At 36.8% G+C, this 22,339-nt stretch overlaps 1 protein-coding gene across 1 annotated transcript in view; it reads left to right on the plus strand.

The window, feature by feature from the left end:
- LOC150084457 (cell adhesion molecule Dscam1-like) overlaps positions 1 to 22,339 on the plus strand; it is a 304,207-nt gene that overhangs the window by 270,547 nt on the left and 11,321 nt on the right. Inside the window, exons 21-25 of the mRNA XM_090375236.1 lie at positions 890 to 1,179; positions 2,267 to 2,278; positions 13,285 to 13,450; positions 16,666 to 16,818; positions 19,017 to 19,120. Coding sequence (XP_090231362.1) covers positions 890 to 1,179; positions 2,267 to 2,278; positions 13,285 to 13,450; positions 16,666 to 16,818; positions 19,017 to 19,120 — 725 coding nt within the window. The remainder of the gene's footprint in view (positions 1 to 889; positions 1,180 to 2,266; positions 2,279 to 13,284; positions 13,451 to 16,665; positions 16,819 to 19,016; positions 19,121 to 22,339) is intronic.

The following is a 22,339-nucleotide window of genomic DNA, read 5'->3' on the forward strand; positions in this document are numbered from 1 at the left end:
CATGTTTATTTGTCCAAGTTACCAACAGAATAAATATACGCTTAGTTTCCTGTTGACTCTAACAACACCATCCCCTTTAAAGCGGTAAATCCACATAGGAGGACCTTACAATCCTCAATTTGCGCAGCGCTTCTCCCACGTACACGCAATTTTTTATATGCTCATTAGTCAGGGGATGCAATCTTTCCATATTTTAATATTTATGTAATTGAAATATAAATAAATAAATATTAAAACATGGAAAGATTACACGTATGTCATATAAGTGAAATTCTGTATTAATTAAATTATGTATTAAACATTTAATCTCCGACAATAAAAACTTCAGTTAAATATCACATGCTAACTTAATTTCGAAATTAAGAACAGTGCATATTATGAACACCCAAAACCGAAAGAGAACACATAGATATCGCCTTATACGTCTCATGCTTTAAACCCTAACTGCTAATGATTGAAATAGTGAGATCCCCCCCCCTAAAAACAAGGATTATTAAAACCCTAACTGTATTTTAAAATACACTCAGTGCCTACTTTAATAAGTACACTTATGAAATATCATTTTGGACCATTTTATTTTATAGCAACACGTCAGTGCTTCCTTTTGGCATGAATCCATGAAAATTCTGTTGGTATACTCAACTGATACATGATTATTGGACTACGTCTTTCAATTCCTATACAGTTGATGGAAGTGGTTTGTGATGTCTCTTTTACTCATGTGCCAAATCAAAGGACGTATCAACCCCATTTGTATGCGACTTTGTAATGCACCTAATAATCTGGACACTGAGATACTTAGACATTTTTGTGATTTTCAATGACCTATTGAAAGCAGCGCATAAAAATCCTTGCATTTTTCACTTTATGTCTTTCTTTTTATTTTCAGCTCCTGTGTCACCTCAGAGGGACAGTTTCCTGTCCGTAAATTCCACCGCAGTTACCTTACACCTCAGCACGTGGCAGTCTGGGGGTTGTCCAGTTTCATTTTTCACAGTCCACTTGCGCACTAAATTTCAGAGAGAGTGGAAAGTGATCAACGAGCATGTATCCTTCCATCAGCAGCGTATGGATATCCGTCAGCTTGCTCCTGGGAGAGAATATACCCTGCGTGTGAGCGCGCACAGCGAAGCAGGAACGACCGAAGCAGAATACAGTTTTACCACTCTGAATCTGAGTGTGCCAGGTAAGTGTAACCATATCGATTACATTCAGGATCCGATGGCGAAATAGGCCATATGGTTCTGAATGACTTGAAGAATTCGTTAATAGTGCGTTTTCATTCGTTCAGTACAAGTATCGAAAACGTTGTGTGGACCATTGGTTTGTTTTTTGGCAGCCAGAATTCATTCAGAAATGCACACAGTATACATTTTTATAACATTCGGTAATGGTTTTCTCCGTTTTTTTACAAAGAAAGTTAGCACAAATATAGAAAAATATCTGAACCAAAAGAGTACAGAGAACTGATTACTGTTATATACATTCTTTTATTTATTGCACTACGCAGTCCCTGCAAAATTTTGGCAACCCCACCATATATTTACAATATCATACATACAATATTACAACATCGTACAGGGAAGGAGTACATCGATTCAAAAGGATGCAACAATGTCCAAAGTCCATCCAGCCGATTCAAAATTCAAGAGCAAGCGATATTGTATTGAGTCACTGAAATTAGTCTTATCCATATTCCGCGATGCTATTCCTAGTTCAAGAATAAATTTAATACTTTTAAGCTCCGGAATATCAGTTCCAAGACTTCTCAGTCACTCTCAACCCAGAGAACACAAAATGAACAGTGGTAAAGCCAAGTAGACAAAATTAAGTTTCTGTATCGATGGCGCTTTTTGGTCCTTCCAGTGAGACAAGGTAGAATTCGGTCGTCACGCTTGGGCTCATGTTCCCATTACAGAAGACACCATTATTCACCAATCGGCCAAAGTTTAAATATAAAATTATATCCGAACTCCTGCATTTACCACATGCAAGGTTGACAGCTCGAGTAGATTCAGAACTGATTTTTTCCATTATCCTTTCAATCGTAAAACAGCTTTAATTCTATTTGGTTCATCCTTATAAAGAAATATTTAATTCACCGCAGTTTGGGGTTTTGTTTTGATTCTGGTGAACAGATCACTGACAGATACGTGGCCTTTCCTACTCAATCAAAAATACAAATAAAACAAAACTCATTAATTTAATTTATGTGTTGTGGTCGTTTAGAATATCCGCTGAAGCTACTTAATATCGTTTCTAGTAGTTGGCTGAAATGGTCGCTTTGTTTGTTTTTGCAGGATGAAATATTCGAATTCCTTGGAGAAAAATCATACGACCATTTTTGGGTAACCAATTATATCAGCCACGGGGAGAGAAAAAAGTCCATAAAATTCCTCCTGCTCTAACAGGGATGAATTTATCCTAAGGCAGTTTCCTTAAGAACGTTAGCTTAGCGAACGCTATTTGGGTTTGCTGTCCTAAAGCCATTTTAAGCCATTTGATATGGATCGTAACACTTACACGGTCCCTCAGCTCGCTGAAGAGAGTTTCCAATCAGAATAAAACACAGGAGATCGAGAGAGGGAAGATACTTTCGAAACGTTATGTTTTTGTTGAGAAACTACAGATACGATGTTTCGAATTTCCAACGAAATAAGTGAAACGTTAAGAATATAATAAAAGAGTTCTACTTTCGATAATCGTTCGGCATCTATTTAACCTATTTTTGGAATATTTCTTTAAATTTTCTAAGGTTTCCATTTTGATAGAACCAGGAGAAAATCTATTCCAGTGAAGAATTACTAGCAAAAAGCAAATTTTAATGCGTACAGCACTTGAGAACGAAACGATATCCAAAATGTTGAGCTTGTTAACTTATCTAACTCTTTTAAAGCTCAGATTTCCTAGAATTATGTGGAATTCGTTGAATTCTAAATAACATATCTCCAAGCTCTTTAAACAGTGGACGATTGTATTATTTCCTTCCATTCAATGTTCTTTGCACTACTTGAGAAAACGTGGCATCCGATTGTATCATTATCCTTAAATCTTTTTTATCTCGAAGTACCTTATTTTGTTTTTCAAATAACGAGCAAATTTACAATACCCTTCAAAGTTTTTCTGGACAGCTGAATCCTCTCGGATTAACAAATGACCCAGACCTGGAATACATGGAAGGCGTATTTGCTATACAAGATAGTGATTCTCGACATGGCATGTAGAGCTCAGCAGACTGATTTCGTGATAAGTATTATTATCGGATACCACACTGCTGACAGCCAATACTATCCAGATTCGGTGACATAATCGTGAAATTGAAGCGTGATGGTGCCACCACCGTCTCTGGCAACACACAAGAGGCTCCACGTAAAGTCACCTTAGTGAGTGACTATAGAGCACTCGGAAGTATAGTACGATAACCTTGTCAGACACCCTTGTAAAACATCAACCAGGAGTTGATGTTTTACAAGGGTGTGTTACAAGTAGAGTGTTTTACAACACTCGACTCTCCGATTCACTGAAACAATGCGAGACAGACGTTGACGGCCACATTCATCCACCACCTTTCTCCGCCCACAGCGTTCTCCACGATGAGATGTTATTCCGGAAATGGCGTATTCCCGACGCACTATTGATACTGTCGAACGAGGATAGTGCAATTACTGTAGCATGTCCGCGAAAGAGTAACCAATGTGTTGGTCACCTAGTATCATCCCACTTTCAAAGTTGGTTAACTCACGACATTTATCCATACTGACATCGAGTTACCGTCTACGTGAATGCCATGTACCCATATTACCTGCCAAGCGATGGGTTAGCCCACAAGCAAGAGGGGTGACAGAGTCGCGTTGCCCAGGAACCTGATATCCCATGAATTCTGCCCTTTCAGTGTACTATCCAGGTAGACAATTGCTTTGTAAAGTCCAAGCACAGTCACACGTGGATTTGCAAAATATTTAACTGATCAGATGTAGAAACTTCCGATCGTTCTCAACTGAGACGTCTCTTCAGAAGTTACCCATCGTAGTTCTTTTATTGTAGAACAGCTATTCTAAACCTGGAGTTTGCAACCACCACAGTGATTCCTAAGTTTCACGGAATGTTCTTTAAAATGTCTATAACTTTTATTTTCAGTGACTGTTCTCTGCCTATCCTAATTATATCTGTAGGGTTAATTGCACTGAATGAATAAACTTCATTCATCGACTCAAAGTACGCAACGGTTATTTCTTCGGCCGATTATTCCAACCGATAAGGTTAATATACAATGAAAATAATTTTGAATCCGTGAAAAACACTAAATGTGAAATCGCAATGCTTTTTTTAAGATGAATTCTGCTTTGACATTTTACATCTTATAGCATTATATTTTTTGTCGTAAATATTGTTAATTGCAAGATGACTGATCCAACCACAATAGAGAAACCATGTTTACTTCCAGATGGTAAGGTTGGCTTCAAACAAACTGTACTGATTCACTGGGGGAATATGAAATGTCATTTACAGGACATATTCTTTTAAGAAAAATTCAGAATGATATCTTAGAGAATATGACTAATTTCTCGGCGTATAATGCATTATATATAAGTGAATTCCAGTTCCTCCAACTAACAGTAAATCTGATATAAAAATAAATGTCTTACAATGACTTGGAACATTCCTTCGGAAAGCAATTCGAGATGAAGACAAGATAGTCCAGATAGATCATATGTCATTAAAAACTATTAAATCCACTACAATGATGACTCTGCTGGCATCAATAATTCTACAAATATAGTACGTTTAAGATTGTTTACAGAAATGCGTCTTTGAGACAGACCTGTCAATCACTTTGTGGTAGTATGACGCAATATCAGTTAGCCCCGCCTTGCGGAAAGCAAAAAGTGTGCACGTGAAAAAACAAAATATTCTTTTATATATAGATAAAAACAGATGTAAAATATAATGAAATATAGAAATAGCTAGCAAACTGTTTCATATTAAGAAAATATTCCCAATCACGTGTGTACATTCTGGGGCCGGCAGTTGCTAGTGTCATGAACGCACTGTATTTTGATTCAATAATGTGGTTTTAGTCTCATAGATGGCAGCACAATCGTCCCACGAACTACATTTAAAGAAACACAAACTCGTGAATTCTTTAAAGAAATGTCCACTAAAGAAAACAAACCCGACCTTTGTAATTAAAAATGCATCTAGAAATCTGTTAAAAGTTATAATAATAATAATATCGAAACTACTTAATAAACTTTCACACGTTGCATGTTTATTCAGCAATTCAAATTTAAGTTCATAGATGGCAGCACCGACGCATCACTGAGTACATTAAAAATACTGTATACATACGCACATTAATTCCTTAAATATTATTCTCGTAACTCCTACGTTAGGAATGTTCTGAAGTATGCAAAATATGAAATTATTTTTCTGACGCTTTAATCATCAGCTGAATAAAATTATGGTAAAAATCCGTCAGTTTAAACCGGTGTTTCCCAACCTTTTTTTTTACCATGCCCCACCTAAGTCTTTCTAAACTTCTGATGCCCCCTATGTACCGTTGGGAAACACCGATATATATATTTTTTATATTCAAAAATTGAATTATTCCCTAAATGAAGCCTAATTACAACTTGTTCAGGACACGAGACTTAGGTTTTAGGAAGAAATCATTAGGAAAAATTAAGAAAAAAATAGGAAGTAAATTTTCAAAACATATAATAGACATTGTGATATCCAGTCGATTTCTTTTCTTTAGTAACAAATCATTTATGGAACTAAATCCACATTCAGCTAAATATGAAGATGAAAATGGTAACAATAGCTCTCTTGCAAAGTTGGTTGAATTTGGGTATTTAATTTCTGTTTCATCACAAAGCCATGTCATCGCTTCTTTTATATTGAATAAAGTTTTAACTGACTCATCATTTTGCATTTCTGAGAATTCTTCTTGGTACTGCATTGATACATCAGACAAATCCACTAACATTTGGTTGCATCATCCAGGTTGGAAAATCAATTTGTTTTAAATCAAAAAAACCTTTCTTTTAAATCATCGGACAGAATTTTCAGCTGATCAACAATAACAAATACAGCGGTATCAGTCACTTCACATTTTTGCAGATAACGAAACTGTTCAAACTTTTTTTACAAATATATTTTTGACATAATTTAATAAATGTAATGAAACCAAATGTCTTCGCTTTTGCATCGACGAGAGTTTTATTTGTTCCTTGAAGTTGTTTATTTAGTATATTTAGTTTTTCAAAGATATCGGCTAAACTCACAAATGCTTTACCATCGACCGTTAACAGATGCTTCATTTTAGGTTTGTCACTTAAAAAGTCACTAATAGTATCAAATAGTTCCATAAATCTTTTCAAGCAGTTCCCTTTCGAGAGCCACCTTACTTCAGTGTGAAGTAAAAGTCTAACATGGTCTTCATTTTGTTCTTCACAAAAAAGCTTGAAGAGACAAGTTTTCCCTAACACAATGCACAAGAAGCATTTCTGGATTCTCATCTTTCATCAATTTTAAGCAGCCATTTTTCTTGCCCATCATATTAGGAGCACCATCTGCAGCGCAAGGTTATATTTTTCATTGGTATATTATTGTCATCTTAGTAATTTTTTAGCTTATTATATATATCTTTGGAGGTAGTGGTGCTCTCTAACGATTTACAGAATAACATTTCTTCAGCAAAATTACCTTTATCAATATATCTTACATAAGTTATCAGTACGGCTTCACTGTCTCTCAAAGTTGATTCATCCATTTGCACTGAGAATTTTCTTGTTTTCAGCTTTCCAACAAGTTGTATTTCAATATCTTCACTCATTTCATCTATTCTTTCGCTAACAGTATTGTTATTGAGTGGCATAGCTTTCACGTCTTTGTCATCTTTTTCCAGAACTGTTTTAAGAAATGCTGATATTGATGGTTTGATTAAATTCTCTCCTATAGTATGATTTTTCCCAGATTTAGCAATGAGTAAAGAAATTTCATAACTAGCCTCAATAGTACGATTGACAGTTGCAGTATGAGCAATAAACAGAGACTTTACCAACAATTCTTCTTTTGTACAAGTTAAGTCATAGTAGGCGGTTGTTTTAAACTCTAGACGAGCAATTTTTGAATTGCCCCCCTGAACAATCAAATTTCCCCCATGTGGGGCGTGGGACCCACGTTGGGAAACACCGGTTTAAACTAACCGATGCAAAATGGTGTTATTCTTTACCGATAGATGGCAGGACAATCACTCAGATTCTTTGCGCAGGAATAATAAATATATAAGATAGTATCCACACCAAACGATCACGCAGCCGATTAACCATAATTTGCCATATTATAACCTGATTTATCTATCTATTAACTATACGCATACATTCACAATAAAGAGAATAAAAGAAGCCAAAGAAAAATCTCTGTAGGTAAAAGGAATGACTCGGCTGGTACTAATGCCTATTTATGGGAGGCTTCAACCTGTCCCTTGTAGACTGGAATACTTGAGCCGGGAATACAATACATAAAAGTGCTTTTAACAAATTGGATGGATGATTGCTGCTCACTCAGCATCTCTGAGAGAATGCAAAGGTCCTCTAATATCTGGGTTCGTGTTCTCACTAAGAAGCCTACCTGTATGAAAGGCTTGTCGGTGGATTCGATCCTGCGAATCTTTGCGCAGGCAAACCATATAGGAAGCGATCTCTGGTTGAAAGATATGCATTCTTTGAAATCTAGAACTATTTTTCTTCTGAGGGTTACTAACTCTGATTCGCCTAATTTTAACTGTTATATATTGATTGATATGAACCTCAACTGGAGTACTGTCTTGATTTGTCATTTAAGAGCTGTATAAATTTTGTAAATAATTACAGGAAATCAGTAATTAAGTCGTCTTGAACTATTTGTCCATGTGGACCTTTAGAATTGAAACAATCCATGGTTAAAAGGACATAAATAAAGAGCAGGCAGATCACAATACCGTAAAACGTGTTGTGACCAAAGAAATCTATGGGGTAAAGGCGAGTGACTGGATTTCAAGAAAGGGGACTATAATGGAATGAAATATTTATCGAAATCAATTAACTGGGGAGGCTACAAATATGCTGTGGAATACAAATATGCTGTGGAAACATTCAAGGAATTGAACGCCAAGATTACAAACGTGTGCGTACCGGTGATCAAAGTCTTCAGATCTTAAAAGTCTAACAGATACTTCTCATCGAAAGTAAGTTCGAATCTCTAGGGAATGCTAAGGAGTCATAATACTGTAAAACAATTAATATAGTGATTTCGGAGAAGTTTTTGTTAGAAAAACTACTGAGGTTAAAGTATAAACAAAGTTCCCAAGGAAGGATCATATATACAGTATTAGTTATAATTAAAAAGGTTGTTTGTGAATGTATCATTCGTTGGAATATCATATAGCATCATTAGAATTCGGAAAGATACCCTTTGGACTGGAGAAATGCTATTGTATCCCCCCGTCAAAAGGAAGATGGGGAACTACTGAACTACTTGGCCACCGAGTTTTACTTTAGTAGTAGGAAAGATCATGGGGGTCTATGGTTAAGGATGAAATTCAGGATCACCTTTAGGTCTCAGTCATGGATTAATTAAAGGGGGGATCATGCCAGTCTGTTGAATTACTATCATCTACTTGACTGTTGATGAGAACAGTTGGATGCTGGTTTAGATATAACAATTTCAATACTATATATCTAAACGTCAGTAAAGATTTTGATACCATCCCACATGGAAGGCCGCTATGCAATCCAGAATAAGCTGGAGTTACAGATAATATTCTACACTGGATCACAAGCTGGCTAAAACACAGGACGATTGATATAAATGAACTTCTTCAGGGTGGACCAGTGTAACAAATGGTGTTCCTCAACTCAATGTTGGGGCTCCTCCTATTTCTAATTTTCATAATTATAATTATTGAGGTATCGATGCGAAGCTGTTAAGGTATCGATGCGAAGCTGTTAAGGTTTGCTGATGATTTAACGGTGAGAAAGGTGGATAATAATTTTAACCAGGCTACGTTGCTTCAAAATGATCGGTTGCATGTATGGTCCGAGAAATGACAAATGGCTAAAGTTTAATGCTTCTATATGTAAGGTCAACAGAAATCGTGGAATCACGTACAGGACAGGGAGAAAGGAACTCCCCTTGAGTGGCTCAAAACGAAAAAAGACAAGGTGTTGCAACTGAATCTGATATGAACTTTTCGATGCAGTATAATCAGGCATATGATGTTCTGTCCGTGATTTATACAAGAACCCCTTGCATAATTACAAAAGGTCCTTACATAAATGTGTAAACTCTTCTTGTATAATTGCGTAAACTATTCTGTACAAGGACTTCTGCTACTAAGGAGGAAGATGTCATTGTCCCTCTATAAAATACAATGGTTACCCCGCATTTACTTGGAATATTGCATTCAGGTATGGAGACGGCGCCTAAAAAGACAGAACCTTTTGGAGGATTCAAGCAAGGGCGACCAGATTAGTAACGAGTGCAAAAGAACGTACATTTGAAGAAGGGCTTAGAAGTTATGGACTTCAAAGTTTGACAACTAGAATCCTAAGGAGAAATACGATTGACTGTTCACTCTGGCAGATGAAACAAGAACCAGGTAGGTGGGGAATATAAAAATTTCAGGAAAATAAGAGAAAATTGGTTCGCATGAAGTTCACCGATGCGCAGGGTTGTTGAATCCTATCCTGCTATTAGTTGCTTCCTAATGTAGAAAAGGCTCGGAGTCTGGTTAATTTCAAAGCGGAATTAGATGGTTATCTTGTGAGAATGGGAATAGTGTGAGTATTCTGTTTTATTAGTACAGTATTTAATATTATTATTCTTTTGGCTGATGTAGACAAAGTCCGATCTCCTGTTTGGCCTTACTAGTACTTGTAAAGGAAGACTGATCACTGTTAGGTGATGAAACATTCTATTCAGCTCAAGTTAGGTCAGGTGCGTGTTAAGCCTGAAAGCAACTAGGGCTGTGAGACATTAGAACACACTGTCTGTAACTGCGTGTATTCTTCAGTGGGTTGGCTGCTTACTGGAAGCAAAACCGGAGTTTTAGTGAGATAACACCGACTAATCCAGCCACGTTTTGGAAGAATCCCATAAAATTTTTTTCTCGTGTTGATGGGATTCATTTTCAAACCATTCAAGACGATCCAGGTTTACAGGGGGAAAAAAGTTATTACAACCATTGCGCTCCCTGTGGAGCTTCTAATGAATTATATTGAGTTAATAAAAATATTCGGAATTAAACATCACAATTTGATATTTCTACAGAACTTAAATTGCATATTTTAAGAATGGTGTCATCGTACCTTTTAATGCATGTTATTATTTTTGGTAGAAATTAAAAGAAAAAAATACCAATGGCGTTATTGTACGTGTACAACTGAATCCATAAGTCAACAATTCTAAATTACAGGGAATAATTTACAACGAAAACGCAACTTTTAATTCGTGCCATCCTTTTATTGGCAGTTGAAGGAATTTTGTTAAATTTCCTTCTATTGCCAATAAAAGAAACTGAAGGAGATTTAACGAAAAATGTTAAAGGTTTAAAATTCTGTTAAATCACATCTCCCTTTCAGAACGACCATAACAAATATTCCTTGGTGGTTAGTAACATCATACAAAATTTTATTTTCCGCTGCTAGCTTACTACTCACTTTTTTTAAGGCGGGGTTATACAGATTTATTCGAACTGAAGCACGCTTATAATTCGAGTTTTATTCAACTCCGTGTCATCGTGATGATATGTTCCAATGGAGAATTTCACACCAGTTAGGCAATTTATCATTTTAATGGATGTTATTCTGAGACCCAAAGGTGGTCTAGACGTAAGTTGCTACACCACTCCCTTACACACCCAAAACTCACGCGACATGGGGTTCATGAATATTTGCTGTGCGACTGCGAAGTTCGGGTTTTGTTCCATCCCTTTTAATAATTCTGTCATCATTTTTTATTCGAAGATAGAATTAAACGCAAGTGAATCTCTCTGTTGCTCACACAGGCTATCATGTGACAAACTCCTTAGATGTGTGAAGTGTATTCTACATTCTCATTTAGTGTTAGATAAGCAATAGTTAATTTTCCTAAGTAACTATGATCCAGTTCTCATTCTTATTTATTTTTTGCCTCAGTAATCGTCCAGGAATTTCAAACAATTTTTTTTCCTCTCTAGTTTTGGTAATGAGACAGTTACATCTGTTGTCGCAATATATACTAGCATTTCGGGGAATATAGTCGCCCTTTGGACATAAAAAACAAGGAAGTCGGTGTTTTAAAAGTGGTTTCTCTTTGTAATGAAAATGTTTATTAATTTAATAACGCTGTTATTTAATTTAATTTAATAAAGCAGCGCTACGGATTCTGAATAAAAGAGAAACTTTATCTAAACTAGCGGAGGTTCCGATTAACCTGAACTTCATAATTTTTGGGGCATTGAAAATGCGTGGATGGCCTAACTGATTTAGGAATTATTCCGCATTCAGAAAGTCTCTCCCAGTAAACGGATTACTTTCATTAAATTCCATATTTGGTCCTTTTAGAGAACTTTGTCAAGGCAAGCCAAATTGCACAGTGTGGCCTTAAATTATTGACCACATTACAAACTATTATTAAGCGCAAACTAGAACTGATATATGAATAATGTTTAGGTAATTTGAAAGAGTCGCTCAAAGAGTTTTTATAGAGCATCGTGTAGATGTCGCTAGCGTTGATTACAGTTGTTCAGCTGTGGTAAATGTCGAAAATGTTGGTGAAAGTTTTACATGCAGCCGAAGGAAATCGATCCGTCGTGCTAGTAGAGAACTGGAAATGTCCCGATCGACCATTCACAAGATTCTCAGCCACCGCCTGAAACTTTATGCATACAAAATTCAATATTGAAACTGGGTGCACTTTCCACCTGTCCAGTAAGCAACTGCCAGAAGTGCAGGATCTGGGGAAGCGAAACCCTTCATGTCTTTAGTGAGCATGAACGGGATTCCCCAAAATTGAATGTGTGGTACGCACTTTCCAGTAACCAGGTGTTTGGCCCATTTTACTTCGCTGAACCATAAATAATAACAATTACTTGGACATACTAGAACATTTGCGATTTGGCAGATAGTAGAACGTCAAGCGAACATTATGTTTCAGCAAGATGGCGGTCCTCCTCATTGGGCTCTGACTGTGGGACGATTTCTCACTGGGCATTTTCCAGGATGATGGGGAGGACCAATTCCCTGACCAATAACGCCACCGGACTTTTTTCTGTGGGGTTATGTGAAGAATCGGATGTATCTTCTGGCTGTTGAAAATAATGGTGAACTTTGCAAGCAAACCACTGATACAATTGCTTCCGTAACTCCCCAAATAGTAGAAAACAGTTTGCGCGAAACTGTAAACCGTTTGGACATCCTACATGATAATTTAACTTTCTTGAGTTGTCGTTTTCATTGAAAAAAAAAAAAAACTGTTTGCCGATATATCTCGTAGTCCTGTTATATGATACTTTGTAATATAGTCAATAATTTATGGGCACCATGTATTAAAATTTTGCAAATGAATATCCGTATCTCCACTTATAACGAAAATACATTTCGTACATTCGGGCTTTAATTCAAAAGAAAACCTGGAACTGGCACCAAATATTCAGCGCATAGTCCATTGACGGCTTTAATGGCCAAATCCAAAGCCCCTCAAGTTCCCGCTCTCCCTATAGAAACATTTCTATAAATATGGAACAGTAGCTCCGACCATTTTCAAAATGTCAGGATTCATTTAGAATATTCTTAGGATAACTTTCTTTATATCACTATTCATATCAATCAGTTTCCCCATTTCTTTTGTACACCCATGCCTCCGCTCCCTCAAATGTGCCGCCACGCAAATTGCACTTCATTTCTACCCATCAATCAAGTGGTGAAATTGTGGTAAACATTTCTTGAGCGCAGTCTGCAGGAGTACCTCATTTGATAACTGAATGCAATTGAAATAGGAATGAGCGCATTACCTAACTTGCCTTACCCCATAAGTATATAAAAAAACTACTATTTTTTGAACTGCAATGCCATTTTTCCGAACGGTCTCTCGAACGAGTCTGTTTCTCACCATCGAACTGGAAAAAGCATCAGACAAACAAAGACACAACACAAATGAATGCGCAGCCTTTAATATTGGCACAAATATTAATCAAACATCACTGAGCTGCTATTTAATTATTTCTCCTTATTGTTTTATTTTCTAGTTCCTACCTCGAAGCCTTTTACACCTTATGCCGCCCAAGACAACGTTCTGCCCTTCTACAAGAACCTCACAATACTACTGCCAGTCGTGATCTCAGTTACCGTTCTGGTTATCGTAATTATCACTGTTATTGTGTGCTTACGAAGACAGGCGGACACGAGCAGCAGGGGGAGCACCGGAGGTAAGAAAATATTGCATACTTTTACACGCGCGATTAACATTTTGCGAGTTTCGTTTAGTCCAGCGCCCGAAATAGGCAGCGATTCATTCCAATCTCAGCCCCTTTCGTTCCTGTTTCTACGTGATTATGAGCAGTTCTCCACTGCCACATTCTTGGAGAGCAATCAAGCTATGATTAATTTCGCTTAGAAATGTTTCGGAAATTAGCTCGTAAATTCGAGATTGATTATGAAACTGACTGCGCGGAATGTGAAACATCCGATTACAGCGGCAAGCCTCGAGGGGTCTATCGTCATGGTGGCTCTTCGTGCACGATCTCGCTTCTCTCCCTCCACCTCCTCTCTTTGTGACTTATGTGATAAATAGGCATTGCTGGAGAACAAGTGGAAGACTTTGTAACCCAAAGCAACGTCGAAAAGTTCCATAAGAACAGGATCACACATAAAAGGCACATCGTCCAGTTGTATTCGTTTAGAAAATAATGGGATATTTCGTTAGATAAATACGTGGGATAACTTAAATTAAAATACAACTGATAAACTTCTAAGATTTGAATTTTACAAGAAATAGAAAAGGGGATTAAACAGGTACAACAAGTTATACAATTTCAAAGAATATATCAACAACACATAAAATGTTTGAAGAAATTGTTGATCTTTTGGGGAATTATGGACAGAAAGTGTTTCTCCGCCTGTGACTCCACCAATTTTGGTTTCTTTCTGAAGTTGAATTGTCCGGCAAATGTTTTGGATGCATTGATGAGGTGTCTACCGAAGTTATCTGAACTGTCCATCCTACACACAAAATTTGACAGAATGCTCCAGAGAAGATTCTGTAATCCTTACTGAAGTAACTGAGGGAGGTACAAGAAATGATGTTAGTTGCACTGAGATGAAGTGATTCGTATTAAAGAGTTGTTGAGAAATTTGTTAGCTGTTAACTTGTTCAACTTTATTTAATGTGCTCCTTGGTATGTTTATTCATATGCATGTTTTACATTTATTATTATTAAAGATGTAAAAAGATTAACTGTCTTTCGAATTCAATAACTATATGATGAAGCAAATTTAGACAGTTAAAAATCGTCAAATGAGAGAATTTAGCATTAGAATTCTCATCCGTCCAGTGTTCGATTTCGGAAACCATTTCGAGACTTTCGCGCAGTTAGATAACCAGTTAAATTCGTCATTAGTGAGGCAATCGGTCTAGGAAGTCTAAAACATTGGAATTCTGAAATCTTGTCGGAAAGCAACCCTTAACGAAATCACCATTTGGAATCGAAAGACCGGATGTAGTGATACTCTGAGCCACAAGGGAACAACTCCTTATTACTTACTACAGTGCTACTTCCTTTACGAAACTCTATTCGTGAGCAAATTTGTATTTGAAGTTTCGCCCTCCCTTAGGTTAGTTTCAAAGTGGTGCTATATGGATAATCCTTAGAGGAAAGTAATGACTAGCGATAAACAAGGCAGATGGGATCCGCTTGTCGGTGACTTAGCCAATTCCAATCTATCCGACAAAGGCAAATGGATTGTTCGTAATCTAAAACTCTTCATTGCTTCACCGACCGTTTTGTGCCCAAGTATATCGAAATAATGTCTAAAAAAAAAAATGTTAGCATGCAGTTGACACTAGGTGATATTGATCACTTTGAATGGAAATACTATTAACTTAGAGTAAAAAATTAATTGTAGAGATGGAATTCACAAGTAAGATTCTTTATTTTCTGGTGTTGCTCAGTTCTCAACAAAAAATGTTGAAAATGATCACCATTTTGATCAAAATGTAACTAAGGACGACGAAGCGTTGGGGGTGATTTTGGATATACATACTGCTGTTAAATTCTTCCATAGTAAGTGCATTATTATTGTAGACATAGCCCGAATAAAAATAAGTCTAATGGCGAAAATATAGTGAGCATGGTAACCACATTGCTTTTGAAATTATGCAGTCTCTAAACAGGAAGGATAGTTCAGCAATAGGCATGTGAAGCGTAACTTACACCCCTTTGCTGAAAGAACGATTTAACAATCTCCTCCTATACGAGATGTGATTGGAATTCAAGGACTACGTTTTCTGTGAAAATCGAGGATGCAACAATCCTGAAGCGGACCTTTGCCAACCATACTCCAATTTTCGCAAGGTTCTGGACACAACAGATGAGTATTTTGAGAGTTTACGCATAGTCGGATGAAATTAGGCCTCATAAGAAAAGAAAGTCCAGTGTAACGTCCAAGGGTCTGGGCGGAATGCACTTTGTATGGAAATTCTTTGTGATGTGCAGACCTCCCTAGTCATTTGCATGGACTTGCGGACAAGCTCACCGTAACCTGTGCTAAATGTTCTTCAGTTAATACTCATATTCTCACTCTCCCAGAAATTTTTTTCACAAGTTTCCATATTGCAGATTAGATTTTAATAGTGTTATTGTAACTGCGTACAAAACATCAAGTTGATTAGTTTCGAAAGACTGTTTTGAGGTAATTTTCAAGCATGGACACGACCTCCTCTCTACTGAACGCTATGTATGAAGATAAACTGGTTTCACGCATGTGCATGTGCAATAATTTACTGGTTTCAAGCATGTCCATTCGCAGTTTTAGAGGTTATCGACAGATGGAGACACTATGCACAGAATAATGAATATTACTCGAACATTTCATACCTCTAACTCTCAGATGAACTTATACCCCCCCCCCCTTCCTGGGTTCTCATTTAAAACTGTCACCCTCTGTTAGACCAAGACTTCTTAGTGTCAGATATAAACGTTGCCATTTCAGTAATGCTGATACCACACAAATCGGGTTAATTGTGAGGACTGCAAGTTATATCGATCGTCGAAGAGCAATTAGCTGATAAATTCCGCTCTACTCAAGCTGCATTTAACCTTACCTCTCAATAAGCAGTAGCAAAAACTCGACAGAGCCGTTGCTGCATTTGTGAACATGCAAAATATAAAATCTCGATGATTTCTGACATGGTAAAATCGACTATTCTTGTGTGATAAGAGTGACAGCAATTTTTACCATTAAAGACCGTGGGGCAAAGTGTTATGCATGCATCTCGTGCTTTCGTAGCTTTAGGAAAGACTGATATAAAAGGTTAGCTCCCGGCCAGAAAACGAGGCCAGTTAACTGCTGAGTAATCAAAAAAGTTTCTAATGTAAGCTTGATGGTGGAAGAACTGCTCTAACTCAAACTTTTGTGCCCTCAGATTGTCAAGAATGGAAAGGAAGACACAGCGACCAAGTCGGTCTGACAGAATTCCCACAGAAAGACTGTAAAGATCCTGATCCTTACGGAAAGACATCCTATTATTCATCGCCTTCGAGGAAACCAGTTTCTGCTGCACCCAGCTGTCATCGCAGTAGGTATTTATTTATTTTAATTCATTTACTATAAAAATGCTAGAAACTGAAAACCAATTTATTAAACCGCTTTTCCAAAAAATGCTTTCATTGTTATAGGGGCAAAATATGCATTGCGAATCCTTTCTGACTTTAGAAACAAAGTAATTGATCATCAGAAACACTTTCTGATCGCTTTTCACATCAAAATTACGGAAACTCGAATTTGATCATTGTGCTACATTTTGTTTCCGGAATTCTGAATTTAACTATGATTGAAATGGATTATAACCAGCTATTGTGCCCGCTGGTTTTTATTATAAACAAAAGAAAGAACCTGGAGTACAATACGGATATATTATTCGCCTGAATTTATCTTTTAGTATAGTGAACGGTGTTCAGTATAATTTCCATTGAACTCCACGATAATTTTAACTAAAATATCAGTGCTATGCAAACAAAAATACCCGAGTCAAAAATAATCTGTTCAATAAAATGGTATAGCCAACGTGGAAGGCCTAAAAAGATGAAATATTCCTCATATCTAAATTCGATTATTTTTGCTTATTAAAAAATCCTTCCAGCCAATAAAACTGAACTTAGGGTTGATAGTATCGATTCGTTCCATTAAGAAAAAGAAAAGTAAATTCTCAATTAATAATGCGCAGTAAAACGAGTGTAGTGATGGTTTCTAGCTGCAAGGACTGTAATCAGGAGGCAAGATCTATTGAGCAATTCATAATTAGCTAAATACGCTTCTATCATGCAATTCATGTGAGGAAATGCTTTTTTTATTATCGTAATAAGACGTTAGTCTTTTTAAAAGTAAATGACAAGAGTTACTTCTACTTTCCTTCTTTTGTTATAATAATGAAATATAAATTCATATTCTCCACTTGTTTTTATAAACAAATTCATTCAGATACATTTTTTTTCTAAAATGGGGCATTATAACCAATTGTTTTGAACAAAACGAGATAACGTCGTTGCATCCGGGGGTACTCTTTGTCGAGTAAATTGATTTTTTATTGTGTAGCGCATGCAGAGGAAGAAAGGGAAGCATTGAAATACAACAAACAAATTTCTCATGTGAGAAACATAGGCGGCGATGTTTTGCTGGAAGATGATGAAGGTTTTACGTTTGCAGTAAGTGGGGAAATTGTCCAGAATAGGAACAGCAAAACAATAAAGCATCATGGAAGAAGATTGCATAGTTGAGTAGGGGGTCACTTCGAAACAACAGCTATATTTCACATGCTCCTATGACGTTTCAATGTATTCTATACGAATGTACCATTGAACTCCACAATAATATTAAAAAATATCAAACAAAAATATAAAATTAATAATAGCAATCTGTTCAAAAAATGGTATATCCAACGTGGAAGGCCTGAAAAGATGAAATATTCCTCAGATCTAAATTCGATTATTTTTGCTTATTAAAACACATCTCCAGTCAATAAAACTCAACTTGTATATTCATTTAATATTCGCATACACTCCAACCACGCCGTACTGTAATATTATTAGTATTATTATTTATTTATATCTTTATTTCGTTTTCTCTCTTTCCATGTTCTAAATTATTGTTCAGAAAATTATTACTTTTATCACTTCTAAAAGCTGTCATCACTAGTCCATGAATTGGACTAGTAATGGATTCGCATTACAGGATTCACTCTCGTTTTGTTAAAAATATCATTTCTAAAAAAAAAAAAGTTAAAAGATAGATAAATTCATTTATCATCTGCAGAGAAACATGGATTCAATGCAAACAGGGTGCTAACTGCATCTGTTTGACAAATGGATAATGAAATATCTCGATATCAAATAAGGTTTTTTTTGGGGGGGTGGGGGGATTATCGAAACGGCTGAGGGAAGTTGTGTTTTGAAAAAGAAGTTACCTATATAACATCTCGACCCTGCGGACATCACGAAAGTTGTAATGTACTAAAAACAAACCACTAAAAGTTAAGAATTTTATTATTTCTAAACTTAGTTAGTTTTGGGTATTTAAAATTACCATTATAATATTAATTAAACCAAAAAGTTATACTATATTTAGGTATTGGTTGATGACGCTTTTCTACATCTAAAGACCAATATTGATACTAACCATAATAATATGATTTAAACTTTACTGAAGGTGGTTCAATCATTACCACCTTTGTGTTGTGTATGCATTCTCACTAAAACTGTATCCCATAAATCTCTTCAGATCACAATGAAGAAAATCACGAGTACGCCGAACCATACACGACAGTACCAGCACCGAGGTGTGTAGTTGATGAGGGAGACTGTCGAACGACGCTATCTGTCAGGGTAAGATGGCCCGGTATGAGCCCACCAGAACTCTATGTATGATTTGGAATGGTAATTTAGTAGACGTAGATAAAATTATTTTTGTGTATATTTTATGAAACCACATTTCTTTAGGAAAACCAGAAACCAATAGTCAAAGTGAGAGTACTACCATTTATTCACAAGTGGTAGTTTATATCCGGGTCCCAGCTGTCTGCACAGCGCCATTAGGTCTGCACCAATCCAACGAAGCGAAAATTAGGACAAGTCTGTCATCAGTTAAATGAGACTCAACGCAGAAGGAAAATGAAAACATCGTTTCAAAGCAGAAACCCTTAAACTAATTTAAATAATAACTTAGCAGAAAATACCGCGAGGTTAAATAGTTCAATGATTTCTCGACAGCGTCATGATTATCATTTAAACTAATTTAAAACGCCGGCTGCGTTACGGGGTAGCCAAGTTTAGAATACGTGAAAGCCCCATATGGAAATCTGCAAAGGCTAGAAAACCTGTTTTTTGTTCTTAGAGACAGTATAGTGGTTTCGTTAATTAGCATTCTCAAGAAGCCCGACAACGGAAGGAATCCTTAGAGACCTCTTCAAACGCAGTGGTAGTTCTGATCGCATGTAGAGAGGGGTAGGCATTTCTGAGCAGGCAGAACATCCAAATCAACAGGTCAATACCACTGAAATACACACAATACACGACAAAACGTATTTAGCAGTCACGGGCTTGAACCATGGGCCTCTCAAAGAGCCAGTGCTATTGCACTTACGCTCCTTACCACTGACTACGTCACGCCTAAATGGTAAGCTCTTTGACCTAGTGGTTGAGCTGGAGTATAACCACAATTTTAGGGCTAGCGTTGCTCAAGGGCGGGATTGCAGTTGCACACGCATCTGACTTAACCGTGGAACCATTCCGACTTGACTGCTATATACAGTAATGTTTGTACTCTCGTCAAAAATGATTAGTTTCAAACTTCTCTGACTTAAATGGTCGTACCAGTGTTAAAACAAAACATTTCTTGCAAATTTTTAGTTTTAAATGGCATAACTGCATCCGTCATAATTAACTCAGATAATCTTTATGTTTTAACATTGCAGTGATCTCGTGATGCATAACAAAATTCATTTGGAAACTAAAATATCTACGTATTCTGTCCTGTTTACTGCGAACACCTGCGCCTTGCTCTTGCTGACTAAACCACACTATTTCTGTGAAAATAACATTTTGTGGGCAGATAACCAATATTCGAAAATCTTTATGCATTTATGGCTTTTAAATTTAGTCATATGATAAAAAAGTAAATTCCTAATTCAGTAAACTTTCTAATTACCTTATTAGAAATCGGATATTGTCCCCAAAGCGCGCACGGTACCAATCAATAGCGAACGCCTGAAACTTACTCTAATGGGATTACTATACACGGATAACTTTTAATTGAAATTGCCTTCTCTCTGGTTTGCGAGGTTACCCATGAAATTACGACGAAATGTCCAATCCAAATTAACTAAATTATGTACATCCATCTCGACATACTACGTTTAAGAATTGAATTACGTATAAATTTAATCCGAGTTCAATGGAATTATACTAAACAGTCGCTTCTTTATATTCTATAAGCAGTCAATACAATTATTTTCAACTGTTACTGTGGTAGTTGTATCGCGCTACACAAAGAAATGCATTAGTAAACACATTTCCTAAACTTAAACAACAATCACAACACAGGGCACATCGTGGTACTCGTAAAATTACTTGGGCGACGACTTCAGAAGTGGCTGATGTGTAATAATTACTGCAGATTGATTTACAGAATGTGGCAATTAATGCGAATGCACAAATCGTGGACAACGACTTACTAATCAACAATGAAGTCACGAATTGGATGCCAATTGCTGGTAAACCAGATGATGCTCCTGGTTGTAATACCGATCTCACGGAAATGCTGCGTACTGTTGATGAGGCCCAAGCCTCATCAACCAATCGGATATTGTCCCCAAAGCGCGCACGGTACCAATCAATAGCGAACGCCTGAAACTTACTCTAATGGGATTACTATACACGGATAACTTTTAATTGAAATTGCCTTCTCTCTGGTTTGCGAGGTTACCCATGAAATTACGACGAAATGTCCAATCCAAATTAACTAAATTATGTACATCCATCTCGACATACTACGTTTAAGAATTGAATTACGTATAAATTTAATCCGAGTTCAATGGAATTATACTAAACAGTCGCTTCTTTATATTCTATAAGCAGTCAATACAATTATTTTCAACTGTTACTGTGGTAGTTGTATCGCGCTACACAAAGAAATGCATTAGTAAACACATTTCCTAAACTTAAACAACAATCACAACACAGGGCACATCGTGGTACTCGTAAAATTACTTGGGCGACGACTTCAGAAGTGGCTGATGTGTAATAATTACTGCAGATTGATTTACAGAATGTGGCAATTAATGCGAATGCACAAATCGTGGACAACGACTTACTAATCAACAATGAAGTCACGAATTGGATGCCAATTGCTGGTAAACCAGATGATGCTCCTGGTTGTAATACCGATCTCACGGAAATGCTGCGTACTGTTGATGAGGCCCAAGCCTCATCAACCACTGCTTACAGTTGATGAGGCCCAAGCCTCATCAACAGTAAGCAGTGGTCCATGAGGGGCACTCCTAAACCCGAGGAGACGGCAGTGTTAGTTATAGTAATAATGTCTTCCAGGAGCATCCTAAGCATGCTCTCCATGATTAAGGTCAGGAAATCGCTCTTGCTAAGTAATACGGGCAATGGTGTTCATCTCTAGATAGTAATTAACCAATCGGACATGATGCGATAAGCGTTATCCTCTTTCAAGACGAAGTTTTCCCCTACTGTACTTACATAAATTCTCATACTGGGGTTCAGGATGTCATCTCTATACCTCTGTGCAGTTACTATGATCCCCGAAAGCATATAAATGCTGTTACGCTCGCCTAAAGAGATGTCCGTCTAAATCAACACGCTTCGTCTCTCCAAAAGGCGTTCGTTTCTTGATTTTATCGGAGAAATGCATGCTTTAATCCCTTAATTATATATGTACCTTTCGGAAGTCTTTGATGAACAAATCTGGACTATCGATAAATAACACACACCAAATTTGTTTTAAAGTCAACACACACACCGTCTACACCAATTAAGGTACTTTGTGACGTGATGCGAGGAGAAAATACCATCAATCGT

The sequence above is a fragment of the Mastigoproctus giganteus genome, chromosome 6 (assembly GCF_048544385.1).
Source record: "Mastigoproctus giganteus isolate SK-2022 chromosome 6, ASM4854438v1, whole genome shotgun sequence".
NCBI classification, from domain to species: Eukaryota; Metazoa; Arthropoda; class Arachnida; order Uropygi; family Thelyphonidae; genus Mastigoproctus; species Mastigoproctus giganteus.